Source organism: Anabrus simplex, chromosome 7, assembly GCF_040414725.1.
Source record: "Anabrus simplex isolate iqAnaSimp1 chromosome 7, ASM4041472v1, whole genome shotgun sequence".
Lineage (NCBI taxonomy): Eukaryota > Metazoa > Arthropoda > Insecta > Orthoptera > Tettigoniidae > Anabrus > Anabrus simplex.
Window position 1 is genome coordinate 187765130 of NC_090271.1, and position 21267 is coordinate 187786396.

The window sequence follows — 21267 nt, forward strand, 5'->3', positions numbered from 1 at the left end:
ACTCTTCTTTTTCGCTTCACTCTTCATGTTATGGATCCTTCTTTTCACCTGATCTGCTGTAAATTGCCACCCAAGAGAGTTCTCACAGCTCTCACGTAACTGTTCAACGAATATTTTAAGAGTTTTTATATTAATCAACTGACATTATTTTGCATGAAACAAAATTTTAAGGACAGAAGAAACTTTTTATTACATCTTCGTCATTTTACATAGAACTGTTTTAACTTCATTACATTATATCTAGCGACTTCTTCATCTGATGATGATTCAACATGTACCGGTACTTTTTAATTTGTATATACCATGTATCATATGAGTGTGAATTTTATTAATATTTTGTAACTATTAATATGTTGATTTTAAATCAATTCTAGACAGCTGAAGATCGCCTAATGCAGCCAAAACATGTCCTGTAATTCTAAAAAGATGCTTTTACAACTTTGAAACAGTAAAATAACTTATAAGTGTTGACTAGGTAATGAAATGTCGTATGGCTTTTAGTGCCGGGATATCCCAGGACGGGTTCGGCTCGCCAGGTGCAGGTCTTTCTTTTTGATGCTCGTATGTGACCTGCGCATCGTGATGAGGATGAAATGATGATGAAGACAACACATACACCCAGCCCCCGTGCTATTGGAATTAACCAATTAAGGTTAAAATCCCCGTCCCGGCCGGGAATCGAACCCAGGACTCACTGAACCGAAGGCCAGTATGCTGACCGTTAAGCCAACGAATATAACATAACTAGCAGTTACCCGTGGATTCGCTCGCGTGAATTTCGTCACCTGATAAAAGTAATCGTTCCTCGGTACTGTACTAAGACATTATCTGAAAATCCCTACAGTATAAAAACTCACCGAAGAATTGAGGTTCATTTACCCTAGAAATTCTTTGTAAACCACGTTTGTTCTATTGCCTTTTGGGGCTAAGATGTAGCTTAGAACTGTAGGTGTGAGAAAAAGTCTTATCTCAAATCGAAAAAAAAGTGTTTATTTTCAAAGGAGATTCCAAATATTTATTTCCACGTCAGTAACATCTTCAGTTTTTGAGATATAAGTATCCCCATAAAAATAATTCAACCCCTTTATCAGTACTACCTCCACCCCCACTCCACCTAAGTATATTTTAAGAAAATACATCTTTCTTTATTTTTAAAGGAGATTCCAAATACCAATTTTCACGTTCATAACGTCTTCAGTTTTTGAGATGCAAATATCCTCGTAAAAAATAATTCAACTAATGTCTCCATTATCCTCCCCCCCCCCCATGTGGATTTTCCGAAAATATAAGAATCGTGTTTCTTTATTTTTACAGGAGATTACAAATACCAATTTTCACGTCTGCAACACCTTTAATTTTTGAAATATAAGTATCCTCATACAAAGAATTCAACTACTTTTTCAATTCTTTCACACCCTTAAGTGGATTTTCTGAAAACAAAAAATACGTATTTCTTTAGGTTTTAGGAAACTCCAAATAACATTTTCACGTCTGTAAAATCATCAATTTTTAGATATCAGCATGCTAATAAAACGAATTCCACTCCCTTCTCAGTCCTTTTTACCGCCCTCTCTTACGTGTTTCTTCCGGAGACAAAAAAATATGTGGTTCTTGATTTTTAAAAGTGATTAAAAATACCAATGTTCACGTCTGTAACATGTTAAGTTTTTGAGATGTGCTGTCGATACGCTCATTTTAAAAATGATCCCCTTTTTCAGTTCCCCTTAAGCGGATTTTCCAAAAACAAATTACCTGTTTTTCTTTACATTCACAGGACATTCCAAATACCATTTTTCACGTGTGTCAAATGTTACATTTCTGAGAAATACTGTAGATATATATAATCTTTTTAAAAACTCACCCCCTTTGTCATTGCCGTTCACTCCTATTAAACTGGATTTCCCAAAATTACAAAATGTGTTTATTTTTAAAGAAGATTCCAAATACCAATTTTCACGTCTGTAACATCTTCAGTTTTTAAGATATAAGTATCCACGTAAAAAGTATTCAACCTCTTTTTAACCTCTTTTCACAGCACCCCCCTTAAGAGCAATTTCCGGAAACAAAACATACGTGTTTCCTTATTTTGAAATGAGATTCCAAATACTAATGTTCACGTCTTTAAACTGTAATGTTTTTGTGATATAGATACTCATTCTAAAAATTCGCTCCCCTGTTCACCCCCTTAGCGGCGTAATATCCAAAAATCCTCCCTTAGCATGCACCTACATCGTAATATAAATTTAACATCCAAAATTTCATTTCTTTATGTCCAGTAATTTTGGCAACATACAGTATCATAATGACATACTGTTGGGCAGGCAACCCGCTGATCAGACTTGTCTTGCGGCTTGCTTATCTTCCCCTATTTCACCCTATTTCATTTTTCACCCCTAAGTGCCGAACTACCAATCAGATTTCGTTCAAACCACTTCATAATCCCTTTCAGATGTAATAAGAACAAACTGTGAAAATTTCAGCAAAATCGGTCCAGTAGTTTTTTAGTATATTAACGTCAAATATACCAACATCCAATTTTATATATATAGATAAATTGTCAATACGGATCCAAAATGAAATTTATTTGAGAAACTACTTCAGTTACAGTATTAAATTGCTTTAACTCGATTTTGCAGTAAACTCTTGAAATGGAACACAATTTCAAATTATCCTTGATTTTTAATTGACCACACTCGAAACACCCATACCTTTACTATATATAAGAAATCCACTTCTACAGATTTAATAATTCCATATAATTCATGCCACCCCTTCCAATAAGTTACAAGTTAGCTTCTATTCATAGCATGATTCATAGACATTTTTCTCTAACCCCAAATCAGTCAGATTTCAATAAAGAACATGAGATTATTAAAGAAATTGCAGTGAACAACAGCTACAAGATGAACCTCATTAACATAAGAAATAAGAAATGTTATTTCAATGTAGGCTACTCATCACTCCATCATGAGAAGAAAAAGTGGACAGTATGGCCCAGTTTCTGAAAAACTATAAACTCTTCTACAAAATCAAGATTATTCTGTAGCATTTAACTGTAATTCGTATTTCTCAAAATTATCAAAAACAAAGGATACCATCAGTAAAGAAAATAAAAGTGGAGTATATAAATTACAGTGTGGTGACTGCAACTCTGTTTACGTCAATCAGACAGGGCGGAAGTACACATTAGATCCTGGAAATTACCAAGCCGACTGAGTTGCAGTTTGGCAAACACCTAATAACAAATAGTAATGTCTTCAGTCGGGACCAGCATTAAAAATTGTTTGTTTTGAAACCAAGGGATCTGTATTAAATTCTTTATAAATACCAAAGTGTGTCAAAAATAGCCAAGAAACATGCATAAATGAACAAACTTCCTTTCCTGACCACTCTGTGATTAATAAATTGTACATTTCCACCCATTAGCTTATTTCCACTGCATGTTTTTCCTTTTATTTTCAGTACCTCGTGTTGACATCAAACCTTCACTATGCAGAAGCTATGTTTTCATGTCTTAATTTTATGTTTTTGATATTTTAATGTACCAGTTCCTGAGTTTGTAAGATTAGACGTAGGCCTATGAAGTCTGTACTCATGTAACAAAAACTTAGCATGTTTTACCATCACATTTGTTGGCTGAATATGGCTGAATGAAGTCAAAATGTATATTTCTGATCTGGATTGATTTGTGATAAAAACTACACTAAAATTTCTACAGTATCTCCTCTACAAGCACTAAATATTTTAATATCCTAAAAGATTGTCATGTTCAGTAAGATACGGGCCATTAAAACATCAATTTAAAAGTTATACAGATAAACCTGCCTAAAGTTTGGTTACAAAATTAATTATGTGGCAAAAGGAATTTCTGCTTGCTATGCACTGGGACTTGGAAAGAGACAGTTTTGCAGTCACACTCACACCATATTGCATAGTAATTATAGGAGTACCAGTATAGAAAAGATATGGTTTTAACACAAAATATCACTGTTTTTAGTTGGAGGTGTACCAACCGCAGTAATACACTCATATGAAAACCTCTTTTTACATTCTAATTTCAGAAAAGGATAATTTTGCAAATCACCTGATCATATGTAATAGAAAGATACAGGTTTCTAAAAAAATCTGTCTCTAGGTAAGAAATCTTGGATTCTGTAATTAATCCTGGTGATTTTATTTGACAAGATAATTTAGTTTTAATCCAGTTTGTCTTTTTTAGCTTCATTACCTCTAAGGCATATCAGCTTAAATAGCTTTGACAGAGAGGGAAAGAAAATATTGTTACAGAGGAAACTTGACTTTGAAACATATGACACATATGATCTGATAGAAGAACATTAGGAAGTTAATTGAAAGATGGCCAAGGTGTGAAGTTTATGGCTTTTAGTGCCATATTTGTTTTTTTCTCACAGTATGTAAAGATAATTTGGTGCTTATTTTACTTTCAGGTGTCTCCAACAACTCTCGAAACATTCCTGCAGCGAGTTGAAGAAGGTTACTGTCGGTATCAAAACCCATACCACAACAACGTGCATGCAGCCGATGTGGCACAGACCATCCACTATATGTTGTGCCAAACTGGACTCATGGTTAGTGAAGAATATATGTGGTATAAATCAACAACATACAGTAGGTTGGATGATAATGATAAGTTTAATTGTGAAACATAATCAAACTCTTTCCTTCAGTAAACACTTTTTAAATTTTGACACAATTTTAAAATCTTAAATACAAAGGGCTCTTGTCTATAGATTTATTAGCACATTAACCCAGTGTCTTATTTCAAAGACTACTTTAATCCTATTTTTGAAAGGAATATGTTCTCATTCATTAAATTTATTACTGAAGCACTTAAAGTAAGAAGTTCTGATGTTATCTTGGCTATAAATGTGTTATTAGTAATAACCATGATATCCATAATTTATTCATCAACTCATCAACAAGTTGGTGCCTTTTCATTATCCTCCACATCTTCCATACTTTCAGCAACACGCATTTAGTTCTTGACCTCATTTACACTTTAACAAGGTTCTTCCATAAGTGTCAGTGCAGATTGATTGATTGATTGATTGATTGATTGATTGATTGATTGATTGATTGATTGATTGATTGATTGATTGATTGATTGATTGATTGATTGAAAGAAAGAAAAAACTTTTCTGTTTATTATTATGTTTAGTTCTGTTTGAGAATTTCCAATTAGTTTGAATAAAAGGCAGAAATAAATATTTTCTTTCACTTTATTGTCACTTAATTGTCATATTTGTCTTGTTGGAAAGTTTCTACTAATTGCTGTTTTCTCATTCTTTAATTGACAATGAGTACAGAACTGGATGACAGACTTGGAGATATTTGCAACACTTGTAGCAGCGCTCATTCACGATTTTGAGCACACTGGTACTACTAACAACTTCCATGTCATGTCTGGTACTGAAACAGCCATGCTATACAATGACCGAGCTGTATTGGAGAATCACCACGTTAGTGCATCTTTTCGGTAAGTTTAATGCTTCACTTTTATATACCATAATATATCAACATTATTTGAAGTATTCAGAAGCATGGTGATACAAATATTTTATTGTGGATAACCATTTTCAGGACTTACCCTTTCTTAATAATAATGTACTGTACAAGCCATTGCTCGTCGATTTCTTTTCTCTTCTTTAAAATTTCAACTTTAGAAATAAATTCAAACATACTGAAAAGATCGACTCAAAAGACAAAAATACATTATGTGCTTGTTTACTGAAATTATGTAACACATTTGTAGATATGAGGCCAGTTCTGATCAAGGGCATATCCTGAATCTGAAATGGGAATGAGGGGGTGGGGGACTTCCATCTTAGTTGGGGGAGGAAATTGTGTCAAAATATAATTGGAAAATTGGAAAACTTAATTTATTGATGATGATGATTGTTGTTTAAAGGGGCCTAACATCTAAGGTCATCGGCCCCACTTAATTTATTAGCCACATTAAACATACAGTAATTACTTTATTATAACATGGTTTTGTTGTTGTTATTCTTTCTTATACACAAAGAGTTTAATTTTTAGGCTAGTATGTTATATTCTTTGGTTTAATGAAAATTATTCTCAAACTTCCTTTTCGACCATCCCATTGTTTTCTTTGACGTAATTCCAATGAATGTTCATCAGACATAATCTGGTCAGTCTTTCCTCTCCCATAGTGCTCCTCCATGAAGCATACTGAAGAACCATACTATGGTTGCTGCAATGGATGGAATAGTTCTAAAAATGAGAGTGCTTGCCTCATGACGGGAAAAAAGAACATTAGTTTCATTATAAATATCAATTACTTTAATAGCCTTTAATCTGTCCTCATTAAATTCTCTTTCTCTCACAAGTTATACCACAGGTCCAGTTGTGCGGTGATATCGCTGTATGGATTTTTTGTAACTCCCTGATACTCACCTTGAGCATGCATGAAGGATGTAGTTTTGTTAAGCTGAAAGCTGGGATATTTTCTTGCAAAAATCAAATTTTAATGATGGAGTAAGAAAATAATGGTATGGTTTAATTAGTGAACATCTCCAGCATTCATAGTCACAGTGTGATGGAGGATTACTTCTATGCTTTACCTTATGAGCAAGAAGTCGAAAAAAAAATTCTACTTCCGCTTCCTCTACAATGTCTTGTGCATTTCGAAGTAATTCGTCAGTGACTCAGTCTGTGTCCTTACAGTCTTTTATGAGTACATCAAGAATTCCTGTACAGTAGTATGTTTTCCCACCGTGATCAAATCCAAGCTGTTTGCTGGCAAAACATTAACTACTTGCTCCAATACTGCCAAGTAGTTTGGTATTGTAATTAGATCAATGATGAACAATAGTTTGGTAATCACTGAATGCAGTTGGTATGCAGATTTTTTGTGGCACAGTTTGCCCCGATGGATAGTTTACCCAATGTTGTGACAAGATCAGGCAAATTTGTGAGAATGTTAATGCTTTTGCATTCACACATTCACAATAGACTGGGAGCCCAATTACTGCAAGCAGTCTATTCTCTGAAAATATTGACAGTATAGAATCCTTTACAGTGGCAATAGTGTTTCTAATTTTCAGTACATTATTTGCATCATTCACCACCAGATGGAGTTTGTGGTTTGAGCAATTGAAAAAAAAAAAAGAATGAGAACACTTTTTTGGTTAGAATCCCTTGTACACTACTCTCTTTGGCTGCTGCTGTGGAACAGCCATCATAACCAAATCCTACACAATATTCTGGTGAAAGATTATAGCTGACCAAAAAATTGTGAGTTGCTTCAGCTTCCATTTCCACAAAACCTACAAGTTCTTCTTGGATTTTTCTTTGGCTTTCTTTGTAGAAATCCATGCTGATAGGAAGCTGTTATTTTCCTGCTACTTTCACTATTTCATCAGCCATGACTGCATAAGCCTTGGCTTTTTTAATATAACTTATTACATTTGTCCTAATAATCTTGCCACATAAACCTATTTATTCGTTTTGTATATTAGGCAATGCGTAAACTGCATTTCAATGACACTTCTCCAGGTTATTCTTCAATGTTTTTGTCACCAGAATTGATTCTTAACTCTTAACTATAGTTGTGAGGTCCCAGGGAACTAATTTTAGGAACACTATCAGCCTTGCAGATCTGCGCATCTCAGTAGCTTCCTCATCCTCAGTCTACTGCTTGTCTCCATGGTGGTCAGTGTTGGAGGTGCTGTGTTTGCTCTCGTATAAATCGACGTTAACATAGTAACGACTGTGAATGTGTAAGTCAGGGACAGGCTGAGCAATTTTTGTTTTGTTTTTTGCGTTCATTGTGTTTATTTGTTTTCCATATCTGACAATGAAGGTGACATGAAAACAGGAAAATCATAAATTATAATGTGGTGTTGATACCGTAGATGATGAGAGCGCCAAATACTTTTCAAGCCGCCGTACACAGCGCTGGCCCATGATTGTCCCCTTCATCTGGGGGTTATCAGTGAGTGCATGTTCACCAGTCCTTCAATGAAAGAATTGTACTTAGCAGAAAAACTCTCGCGAAACAACTGATTGAACCTACACTGCAAGAAAGAATAATGAACAAACGCCTTCCGTGAGAACTGCGATTTTCTGTTGGTCAAGTTGTGGGATGATAAAGATGGCCAGGCAGGCATCAATATTTGAAAATGAGACAAAGTCTCTCATAGTACATTGGCACTGCCGGTGGCTCCAAGTAGCCTATGCAGTGGCCTCCACGTTATGCACTAGCCATGTGTCTTGGTAGGTGTGCTATTTACTTAGCACACTGGGGCGAAACGCTGGCAACCAGAAATGAGTTAGCTGGAAAATTTATAATGTCCAATAACAGACCAACTATATTTTTATTACAAGTTGTGGGAGCCGAAGTACATCTCCATGAAGACCTAGGTCAGAGAGACAAACTGCTGAACGATGCAAGGGAGACATGTCAAATTTGTCCATCAAAAGGGAAGAAAGAAAACAAGCTACTTGTATCACAAGTGCAATATTTCAATTTGTTTGGAATGTTCAAATAAGATGTGTCTGCAATGCATATAATATGATGTTGAATATGGTCAATTTGAGTAGTATAGATTCTTTCTGTGTAATTTATTATAGAGAACAGGTATTAATTTTAACATCAGTGAGTTTTGTATAACATTCAATTTCAATGTTAAAGTTTTCAGGAAGGAAATACCTTCAATTATTACTATTTGTGTCCATGTGTGCAAATTTTGAGTAAAATTTTGAGTGTAACATGAACAAATTACTTTTGCAACGCTGAAACTATATTTTGTAAACCTGATGCATTTTATGGTTTAAGGAATAAATATGTAGTACAAAATGCAATAAATTGTGTTGGAAGGTGATTTTTACGTATTTTACCCACCTTCCTATGGAGCGCACAACTATGGAAGTTTCTGGCAGTCTTCATGAATATCCTTGAACTTTGTGTATGGCCTAAACTGTTCTAACAGTAACAGTGACAGGAGGGAATAATACACAGTGCTTGTAAAGGGCACCTTTCAGCTGACATAAATATACTGTACTATCCACAGTCTGTATTGACCGTCCATTTTCTGTACAAATGGCTTGCTTCAGTTCCAAAATCATAATTCCTTAGTGGAGCCCAGGGATTTTGTAGCAACTCTTTCTTCTTTTCCACTGTTAATTGGGGAACTCCTCTAACATAACCATCCAGGGCATTGTCACAGTAGCCATTATTCTCTCCAGTCTCCAGAGTGACTGAACAAGTAGAAACTTGTTCAGATGTTGAAGAAATTTCGAGCTCTGGGACAGCTATGTCCACAAATATTGGATAATTTTATGCTTGTCCGGTGTCAACTTAAGATGAGCTTGGACATCTAGTTTCATAAATGTTATCATTACTTCCTCTGCTACTATCTCTACTATTTTTTCTATTGAAAGTTGTACCGGTACAGTAGTCTTTGAAAGACATCATAATAACAGTTAAATTAATGCAGCAGTAAGAAAGCTGAATATGAGGCAGTTCCCCACCTTTGGCTCAGCAAAACCCTTTCTCAATTTTACTTTCAAAAATATTAGTAACATATACCCCATTCCCCATCTATACCTGAGTATAGGAAACAAAAATATGGATTGGTTATAGTGCCAAGCAATGTGATGTTAAGAAAACTAGCTAATAATATTTAGTTACAATATGTGTTTATTTAAGACAGTCTGTCCCTGATAAACAACCCATTCACTAACAATGCTTGCAAATGGTAATTACACATCATGTAGACACCCGTTATTGCAATCCTGGATAATGTTATTAATTGGCTGCTGTTATCACTTTTCCAATGACTTTGATTTATATTTATGTTTTGTGTGGAAGATAAAATGGCTAGACTTCTAGAGGCAGATCGTCAGGTTTGTGAATTAATGGAATTTGACGATAAAAGTGCTGTCAAAAATGCTAGGAGATAGAGAGAGAAAGTGTGCGTGCGTGCGTGCGTGCGTGCGTGCGTGCGTGCGTGCGTGCGTGCGTGCGTGCGTGCGTGCGTGCGTGCGTGCGTGCGTGCGTGCGTGCTGACAATGAGACAAATAATGGGAGCATTCCAAGAAAGATTTAACAAGGCTCCACATAACCCTCAATAGGGAGAAACATGCTTGCTTCAGACAGTGTTAAAGACAGGCCATGGAGTTGAAGAAAAAGGACAAGATTAGAAGCATGTGTTGCAGCTGCTACATTGAATAAACAATCTACTGTGAAATCAACATTTAACATGTTCACTGCCACCTTAATAAAACCTATAAATTCTCAGAGGAGCCATTGTGTGTTTCTTTTCTTTCTTTCTTTCTTTCTTTCTTTCTTTCTTTCTTTCTTTCTTTCTTTCTTTCTTTTTATTAGTTCAGAGGCAGTAGATGGTAGATTTAACATTTGAAGTGAATATTTTACATATTCACATAAAATTCATTGATGAATGTGCGTCATCAGCACTGAAGAATGATATAATATACTAGGTGCCGAAATATTTGTCCCGAATGAGTAAATTTATATTATTATAAATATCATCTGATGGCCAGGCAGGCATCAATTTTTGAAAATGAGACAAAGTCTCTCATAGTGCATTGGCACTGCCGGTGGCTCCAAATAGCCTACGTAGTGGTCTCCACGGTGTGCACTAGCCATGCGTGCTCTTTACCAACTGATGTGTCTAACTTAGTACACTGGGGCAAAATGCTGGCAACCAGGAATGAGTTAGCTGGAAAGATTTAGGGGTTGTAGTAAGGATGTAAAGGAGAGTGCATATAAGTCTCTGGAACACCCCAACTAGAGTATGGTTCCAGTGTATGGGACCCTCACCAGGATTACCTGATTCAAGAACTGGAAAAAATCCAAAGAAAAGCAGTTCGATTTGTTCTGGGTGATTTCCGACAAAAGAGTAGGATTACAAAAATGTTGCAATGTTTGGGTTGGGAAGAACTGAGAGAAAGAAGAAGAGCTGCTCGACTAGGTGGTATGTTGATGTAGATGTTGATTCCCATAGGGAATCAGAAATAATTGTTCCGAATGAGTAAATTTATAATACCAATATAAATGGTCCGTTATTGGATATTATAAATTTTCTAGCTAACTCATTCCTGGTTGCCAGCGTTTCGTCCCCGTGTGCTAGGCTGGGCTCATCAGTTGGTACCTAGCACACCTACCAAGACGCTGGACAGTGCATACCGTGGAGGCCACTGCGTAGGCTAATTGTAGCCACCGGCAGTGCCAATGCACTATGAGAGACATTGTCTCATTATCAAAAATTGATGCCTGCTTGGCCATCAGATGATGTAGATGTTGATTCCCATAGGGAATCAGAAATAATTGTTCCGAATGAGTAAATTTATAATACCAATATAAATGTCTCTCATAGTGTATTGGCACTGCCGGTGGCTGCAATTAGCCTACGCAGTGGCCTCCACGGTATGCACTGTCCAGCGTCTTGGTAGGTGTGCTAGGTACCAACTGATGAGCCCAGCCTAGCACACGGGGGCGAAACGCTGGCAACCAGGAATGAGTTAGCTGGAAAATTTATAATGTCCAATAACAGACCATTTATATTGGTATTAGGTGGTATGTTCCGAGCTGTCAGCGGAGAGATGGCGTGGAATGACATTAGTAGATGAATAAGTTTGAATGGCGTTTATAAAAGTAGGAAAGATCACAATATGAAGATAAAGTTGGAATTCAAGAGGACGAACTGGGGCAAATATTCATTTATAGGAAGGGGAGTTAGGGATTGGAATAACTTACCAAGGGAGATGTTCAATAAATTTCCAATTTCTTTGAAATCATTTAGGAAAAGGCTAGGAAAGCAACAGATAGGGAATCTGCCATGTGGGCGACTGCCCTAAATGCAGATCAGTATTGATTGATTGATGGAATGCAGAATAGACTTTCCTCCGCCATTAAAAATCAGACAAATTTGGCCTGGTTTAAACCCGTGATCTTGGAGTGTATCCTCTGTTCCTAAAGAATATTTGCCCACAGATATCCATTTCTTATACTGGAGAAGGACATTTTATGATCTAACTGACAGGCAGTACTCGTTATTTGGTATGAGACTGGAAGAGCTGAAAATAACAGAGAATAGTGTTTAAGCTAAATACCATAGGATCCAAATGTAAAACAACATCATGCATAAGATGATCATGAAATTTTGGAAGCTATTTACAAGAAAAATTAAATATGTAACTCTGATAGATGACCGAGGGGATGCCTAGGCGAGGCTGTAAAGGCGTGCTCGGTTCACCCAGAAGGATGTGTTTCACTTCCCTGTCAGGATGTCTAAAAATTTAAGAAACAAGACTTCCACTTCTGAAGGTGCATATGATCCTGAGGTTCACTCAGTCTGTTCCAAAAATGAGTACCAGGTTAATTCCTGGAGGAAAGGTGGCTGGGAGTAGAGCTAACCATTCTACCCCATCATGTGCCATGATTATGGATAGTGGAAGCCTTTACCTTCCACCCCTTCAATGGCCCTCATGGCCTGACTTTGCTTTTTTTGGTTTTTGATAGATGATGAATCTATCAGTGTAATCTGCTGGTAGGCATTTTGCAATAGTAGTGCAATGTTTTAAACACAGTCCTGAACACTGTATCATTCATTTGCCTGTCACCTCTAATACTTTCATTATAAAACTTTGTGACTTATTGGATAACCCTGGTTTAATTTTTCCTGTATGAATTGAGTAATAATCCTATGCATTTTATTACATTTTGGTCCTCTGAATATTTTTCTTATTCTGCCAACATTCTTAAACTTTACTTCATCTTTTCATCAACATCACACATTACCCTCGGAAACAATGAATTTGAAGTTCACTTAATAACTTCACCTCTCTTCTGCTTCTTCTTACCGAGCTCGATAGCTGCAGTCGCTTAAGTGCGGCCAGTATCCAGTATTCGGGAGATAGTAGGTTCGAATCCCACTGTCGGCAGCCCTGAAAATGGTTTTCCGTGGTTTCCCATTTTCACACCAGGCAAATGCTGGGGCTGTACCTTAATTAAGGCCACGGCCATTTCCTTCTCACTCCTAGCCCTTTCCTCTCCCATCATCGCCATAAGACCTATCTGTGTCGGTGCGACGTAAAGCAACTAGCAAAAAAAAAAAAAAAAAAAAAATGCTTCTTCTTCTCCTTTTATGACCACATAGGATCACTTTAGTCAGTCCATCGTTCATGTCTCTTTGAAGGGATTGGTCGGGTTTTGTGGTCTTCCCAGTACTTCTACAGACGCTCCGATCTTTGTGCCCTTTCCTCAGTTGAAAATATGCGTGTTGTTGGTTTGTTTTGTGTAAGGGTAAAGCAGAGGTTTGTATTCTTGGGTTTTGTATTCAATTTTATCTTATTTGTGGTGTCTTCTGTTGTAAGGCCTATTTCCTTCAGATCCTCTCTTACTTCTCTGATCCATTTACATCCTGTTGTGGTATTTTTTGAGACGAGATTGTGTTGTACTAGTTGTTTCAGAAGCCTCGAATCCTGCATCCTCATGATATGTCCAAAGAATCCCAGTCTCCTCTTACGCATAGTATCTGTAATGGATTCTAGCTCTTTGTACACGACTTTGTTAGGTATTAACTGCCACTGTCCATCCTTCTGGAATTTTTTGTTGATGCAGGTTCTTCCAATCCTCCTTTCAATTTTCTGAAGTCTGTCAGTCTTTGATTGTTTTTTCAGGTGAAAAAGTGTTTCTGTTGCATAGGTAGCTTCCGGTTTTATAACTGTGTTGTAGTGTTTTATTTTTGCATTTATTGATAGACATTTCTTTTTGTAGATATCCCATGTTAATGTTTGTGCTTTAGCTAATCTATTTTTTCTTGTTTGGATTGAGATTTTTTCATTTAGGTTATGTGTTATTATTTCTCCTAGGTATTTAAATTGAGTTATTATTTTGATTTTATTACCATTTATGGTTATTTCTTTTACCGGTAGTTGTGTTGGTTTTTGGGGCAGAATTTCTGTTTTTTCAAATGATATTTTGAGGCCAATTTATTTGCAATGTTTTGAAGTTCTGATATCTGGGTTTTTGCTTCTTTTATGTCCACTGCTAGTAATGTTAAATCGTCAGCGAAACCCAGGCAATTTGTTTTGATTTTTCGGCCAATCCTTATTTTGGGGGGACATTTTCTAAACCATTTCCTCATTACCATTTCTAGAGCACAATTTTATTTTATTAAAGAGATGAAGACTCTCCTTTCCACAGAATCTGTTTTGAGTAGAATAGTGACCAAAACCAAATGCATTAACACAACGATTCCAAGCCAAGCAACAATGGATCACAAGCCACAAATTTGTAAAAATCACTAAAGTATTGAGAAATTTCAGTTTATTCAGGAGCCTGAGCTCTGCTGCGATGAATATGACGACTTCCAGTGCACAATGCAATTGATGAATCTTTCAAATACTCTCTTATATACCCAGACCTATAGCACTGTGTTTGTACTCTGCGCTACGGCAGCTGCCTCAGCTCAACTTACTGTTGTGCGCGGCCGCCCTGCTTTAAGCAAGTATACAGTCTTCTACGAAATCTTATGTTATAAAAGATGCTGGAAGTGTCATCCTTCATTAGGATTTTTTGCACACTGTGACAGTATTAACAAGTTGAGCCTCCCCTATAACCTTTTGGACTGGTGCTAGCGCCATTGAAAATAGCGTCAATCGGCTTTACGCCAGTATACTTTTTTTAAGGTTACCGAATGTGGAGTTCGTTCCTGTTCTGTGTTGGTGAAAGTCTCGGCCTAACTGTGCATGCACCAGCAGCCGCCAGGCGAGACTAGCCCTGGCCTCGCCAGCCAAGGCGTGAGTCAGTTCCCTGCGAGAAGCCATCATTGGTGGAAGTGTGTGCTTGTACTACGCTATGGCGTGGTGGATTATTCTGAAACCACCGTGATTTCACATTTAATGGGGATGTATCCCAGCTGGACTTGCTGTTGACCATCTACGGTACCTTTGGGATATAATTTTGGACGAATGCTTCTTCTGGATTCTTTGTAACAAGATTAAGTTCTCGGTCCTCGTGGTAACCTACTTCAACAACAATGACCAGGTTTGGATTTTCAAAAAGGCAGTGTCTGAAAGGTATGTACCTGTGTTAGATTTCCTTCATTCGCCATGAAGAAGAAAATATATGTGTTTTCATTTGGAAGAAAAATAATAATAATAATAATAATAATAATAATAATAATAATAATAATAATAATAATAATAATAATAATAATAATAATGATAATTATTAAAACTTCTTTCTCGGAATTCGGACTTGGCGTCATGCGTGTTAATGCATTTCGGAAGATGGGTTCGTCCAACTAATTGTTCTCCTAAGCGTGGAATAGGCACGGTGGACTGGATTAGAAAATTTAATTTTAAAAACTAACAACTTTCATTCGTAGGCAGTATTGCAACTTTTTGATGTGAACCAAGGTGGTGCTTCCAGGATATCAGGCTTAGCTTTTTCCCTTGGGGTTTCCTGGTCATAATTCTGTGTAACATTCCGCTCTGTTTCGTATGCATTCTTTCTGCTCGGGTTTCCTGTTAACTTTTCTTGCCCTGTTTTTTCCTTTTTTTCTCCTTGCTCTGGAAGGAGGCTTTGCGTTTTGTTTTCCTGTTTCCGTGGCAACGGGTGGTTGTTGGTATTGTTGTTGGGATTTGGTTTTATGTAGTCTGATTCACGGCTCCGGTGTGGCTCTCGGATAATATATTTTTGGTTGTGTGTATCTTTGCCTATTTTTTCATGTTCATTAATTAATTTTTGCCAACCTTTTTAATGTATGATTTGCCTTTTTCTTTGGCCGGGGCGGATGTGTACATTTCTATGTTAAACTTTAACTTATCTTGGAAACAGCCCCTTGGTGTAAATTGAAGAGATTACTCGAGCGACAAAGAGTAACATCCTGTTTGATATTTAACCAAACTATAATCTTGTTAATGAAAACTAGTAGTTTATTTGGCTTATTCTTCACGTGATCGATCACATTTTATTTTACCTCTTAAGTGTTTCTACTCAAATGGTACGGAGGTCAACGTTTTGTTTTTTTCTTCTTATCCAAGTTGTTTTCAATTATTTATTATTTGTTAAATGAATATCATATTTTTCCAATATCATTAATGAATTAATGAATGCAACATTGTTGTTATTTAATAATTTTTAATCTGCTGTTAATTATCAGCTAATCAATATCAAATATTTTTCCTGATCAATTTAACTACTGTTCATTTGGTTATTTACATTTAATCTTTTCCAAATTTTGCATTGAATTTATTTTCTGATTTCAGTTTTCCTTTTTGAATTAACCTAGGTTTTCTTAAATTAATTTCATTTAAGTTGTTACACCTTACCCAGTTCTAATTAAAGCTATTTTCTATCACTAAAGTGTTGTTTTCATTCACCACTTTGAATGGAGCACTGTCACTGTCACCTTTGATAGTTGTAACTACGGCCTTTAGCCGCTTCCTTTTCTTTGCTTCCGGTAAGTGTGTTATTTCTTCCTTTGCTTTTTGGTAATGTTTTCATGTTGTTCGTTGGTGTTTTCTCTTGCTTTTCTTGTATTCGCTTAACCTCCCCTCTGGGGGCGAATGCACTACCGACCTTCTCACCTGGGAGCAACCTTCATAGGTGTGTGAGGTTATTCTGCCCACTGTCCCAAGGGCTGGTACTTTAGCTTAGTGGACGGTGTTGGTGAGAACACCAACAGCAAGAGTTACGACTGTTCACGCGATCATTAAGATGAAACCAGGCCTCATCCGAAAAGAACACAAGCTGTGGGTCGAATAAACGATCATTCAATGATGCAAGATACCACTCGCAGTATCTCACTCTTGTGGCTGCATCAGCAGGTTTTAAAAGATGCGCCGTGTAAACCTGTACGGTTTGATGTGTAACAGCTTTGTAGCTCTGTGTGCAGAAGAAACTGAAACCCCTACTTGCTGTGCTAATTTTGTATTCAGTGACCATTCAAAATTCACACCAATATCATCTAGCTTATCCCGTGTTAGGAAGGTATTAAAATTAGGACTATTAGACAGTACCATATGCCTGATAAAACAGGCATGAGGGACTTCAAAAAAAGTAACTATGATCACTGGAAAATGGTAAATGAAAATGTAAACAGACTCTGGGATGGGTTTAAAGCAATCGTTGAGGAATGTGAATATAGGTTTGTACTTTTAAAGGTGGTAAGGAATGGTAAAGATCCACTATATTATAAGAGAGAAGTAAAGAGACTAAGAAGGAGGTGCAGGTTGGAATGAAATTGAATCTAGCAAAGAAGTCCGCTAAAGATAACATGATGGCAAGCATAATTGGTGGTCATACAAATTTTAGTGAAAAATGGAAGGGTATGTATAGGAACTTTAAGGCAGAAACAGGTTCAAAGAAGGACATTCCAGGAATCATTAATGAACAAGGAGAGTGTGTATGCGAGGATCTTCAAAAGGCAGAAGTATTCAGTCAGCAGTATGTAAAGATTGTTGGTTACAAGGATAATGTCCAGATAGAGGAGGTGACTAATACTAAAGAACTATTGAAATTTACCTATGATAACAATGATATTTACAGTAAGATACAAAAGTTGAAAACTAGAAAAGCAGCTGGAATTTATAAGATTTCTGGGGATATACTAAAGGCAATGGGTTGGAATATAGTACCATATCTGAAATACTTATTTGATTATTGATTGGTTAAAGGAGCTATACCAAATGCATGGAGAGTTGCTATAGTAGCCCCTGTGTATAAAGGAAAGGGTGATAGACATAATGCTGAAAATTACAGGCCAGTCAGTTTGACATGCATTGCATGTAAGCTTTGGGAAAGCATTCTTTCTGTTTGTATTAGACATGTTTGCAAAATTAATAACTGGTTTGACAGAAGGCAGTTAGGGTTTAGGAAAGGTTATTCCACTGAAGCTCAGCTTGTAGGATTTCAGCAAGATATAGCAGATATTCTGGATTCAGGAGGCCAAATGGACTGTATTGCAATTGACCTATATAAAGCATTTGATAGGGTAGATCATGGAAGACTACTGGCAAAAATGAGTGGTATTGGACTAGAAAAAAGAGTGACTGAATGGGTGGCTATATTTCTAGAAAATAGAACTCAGAGAATTAGAGTAGGTGAAGCTTTATCTGACCCTGTAACAATTAAGAGGGGAATTCCTCAAGGCAGTATTATTGGACCTTTATGTTTTTTTATATATATCAATGATATGTGTAAAGAAGTGAAATCAGAGATAAGATGATGTTATTCTGTAATAAATAAGTTACAAGATTGTGAGCGGCTGCAGGGTGACCTCGATAATGTTGTGAGATGGACGGTGGGCAATGGTATGATGATAAACGGGGTTAAAAGTCAGGTTGTGAGTTTCACAAATAGGAAATTACTGCATTCATGGGGTGAAAGTTCCTTTTGGGAATCATTGTAAGTACCTAGGTGTTAATATAAGAAAAGACCTTCATTGGAGTAATCACATAAATATGATTGTTAATAAAGGGTACAGATCTCTGCACATGGTTATAAGGGTATTTAGGGGTTGTAGTAAGGATGTAAAGAAGAGGGCATATAAGTCTCTAGTAAGACCCCAACTAGAGTATGGTTCAAGTGTATGGGACCCTCACCAGAACTATTTGATTCAAGAACTGGAAAAAATCCAAAGAAAAGCAGCTCGATTTGTTCTGAGTGATTTCCAACAAAAGAGTAGCGTTACAAAAATGTTCAAAGTTTGGGCTGGGAAGACTTGGGAGAAAGGAGACAAGCTGCTCGATTAAGTGGTAAGTTCTGAGCTGTCAGTGGAGAGATGGTGTGGGAGGACATCAGTAGACAAATAAGTTTGAGTGGTGTCTTCACAATATGAAGATAAAGTTGGAATTCAAGAGAACAAATTGGGGCAAATATTCATTTATAGGAAGGGGAGTTAGGGATTCGAATAACTTACCAAGGGAAATGTTCATTAATTTTCCAATTTCTTTGCAATCATTTAAGAAAAGTCTAGGGAAACAACAGATAGAGAATCTGTTATCTGGGCGACTGCCCTAAATGCAGATCAGTAGAGATTGATTGATTGATTGATTGATTGATTGATTGATTGATTGATTGATTGATTGATTGATTGATTGATTGATTGATTGATTGATTGATTGATTGATTGATTGATTGATTGATTGATTGATTGATTGATTGATTGATTGATTGATTGATTGATTGATTGATTGATTGATTGATTGATTGAAACTGTTCGTGGGCACGCATTTTTTTTATTGAGCACTGAGCCGGTAGTTTCAAATTTATTTACAATTACGTGAATCTGTGCTCGTGAAGGTGGCACTTCACCAGGAAGCCGACTCGTACTAAAAATAACTTTTACATGCAAAAATACGGTGTCTCGCCATGTTAACAGCTGAGATTCAGATTGGCTACTGATGCTAGGTCAAACACTTGCACACTCCTTGCAAGGTCAAGAACTATACTCGCACCTCCCGTACTGTTGTTTGGGTCTCGGAGAATTAAAACACCGTTGGGTGGTCTGGATTTATAAGAGAGACCCTTGTAGACCTTCGCAAAAATGACTCTTTTTAAGTGTTAGGTTGTGCATATAAAAAGACTGTGATTCTTATGAGCACATTGTAATGTAAAAAAAAAGTCTTATATTCAGTCTAATATAGTATAGTGGTCAATTTTTTCAGTAGTATATATTGGTAAAAGAAGATCTATTTATAAGTCTTTAGCATTGTAAGCATCTCCCTACCCCACTTGGACTGACTGCCTCTGCTAAAGGACTGACAAAACATAATTAATTTGAATTGCATCATAAAACCTATGATAAGCAGGCATATTAGGAAGAATGTGAATGCATACCAGACTCAAGCAAGTAAAGACTAATAATGATCGAGGTTCTTCACAGATAAAACTCATACATAAACTCGAGCAGCTTCATATCCGTAGCAAGTTAATAAGATTGTATTTTTTCTTTTACAGAATAATGAGGGAGGAAGACTGCAACATTCTGCACAATCTTTCAAGGGAAGAATTCCGAGAGTTCCGGACGCTTGTTATTGACATGGTGCTGGCAACAGACATGAGCTTCCACTTTCAACAGTTGAAGAACATGAAAAATCTTTTAACATTAGAAGAACCTACGTGAGTATCTTCTTTCAGTTTCTAGGCACTCAGACTATATTACATCTGAAATACTTTTTAGGATTGTAGTTCCCATCTTAAAACTGAGGACATTGTAATTTTCTATGATTTAACTATGTAGCCTACATCTTTTGTTATTTTATTGGAGCACTTTCAGCCTTCTTTATATGGCTGTCTTCAGCAGTTGATTCCTGGAACAGGAACACTTGATGTTGTGAATGTTATCAACATTATATGGTTAGAAAGGCAATTTGCATAATTGATAGGGTTTGTGATTGTTGTGATTAAGTTCAGTTTCATGGAAGAGATATTGGAAAATTTGTAGAAATAATGTATTAATTCAATAATAATAATAATAATAATAATAATAATAATAATATGTGGCCTAAAAAGAGGCCTGGTGCAGGTCTTTCAAGTTGACGCTGTATAGGCGACCTGTGTGTCTATGAGGACGGGGCCCTAACTACGATGAATTCTAATGATAAAGATGGCATCATGGAAGATAAAATGGCTAGACTTCTAGAAGCAGATCATCAGGTTTGTGAATTAATGCAATTTGATGATGAAAGTGCTGTCAAAAATTTGAGAATTACCATGAATAGTAGACAGGAATGAGAACAAAACTTTTGAGGATAAATAAAAAGAGATTGCTGATATAAAGTCTGTATACAGTGAATCAAATATGCTAGGCAAACATCGTGTGGGACTTCCTTATATAGAACTCCCTAAATCTGAAGGCAGTATCAAGGAATGGGTACATTTTTTGGGGCAGATTCTAGAAAATTGACCAGGACCCCAATCTTAATAACGATATCAGGTACTACTATTTAGCACAGCCTCAAGGGTACTGGGGTCACCCACTCATGATCTTATACAGAGGTATACCCACCCATAGGAAGTGATTATTCTAGAGCAGTACAGCAGCATAAAGCAAGATTTGGAAGGGACGATCTTGTAATAGAAGTTTACATTAGGGAACTGTTTCGTTGAGTACCGTACTAAAAAAGAACTTCCACAGAGAGTGAGAAGGCATGCCTATGTACATTATATGACCATTTTGAAACCCAGCTGAGGGCACTTGGGATGCTAGGAGTCACTTAAAATATGCCTCAATGTTATTTCCACTATTG

General features: G+C 36.6%; 1 protein-coding gene across 1 annotated transcript in view; it reads left to right on the top strand.

Annotated features, from left to right (window-relative positions):
• The window catches only part of LOC136877773 (dual specificity calcium/calmodulin-dependent 3',5'-cyclic nucleotide phosphodiesterase 1A), a 373065-nt gene that overhangs the window by 319094 nt on the left and 32704 nt on the right, over nt 1-21267 (top strand). Inside the window, exons 9-11 of the mRNA XM_068228741.1 lie at nt 4449-4589; nt 5328-5497; nt 19976-20137. Coding sequence (XP_068084842.1) covers nt 4449-4589; nt 5328-5497; nt 19976-20137 — 473 coding nt within the window. The remainder of the gene's footprint in view (nt 1-4448; nt 4590-5327; nt 5498-19975; nt 20138-21267) is intronic.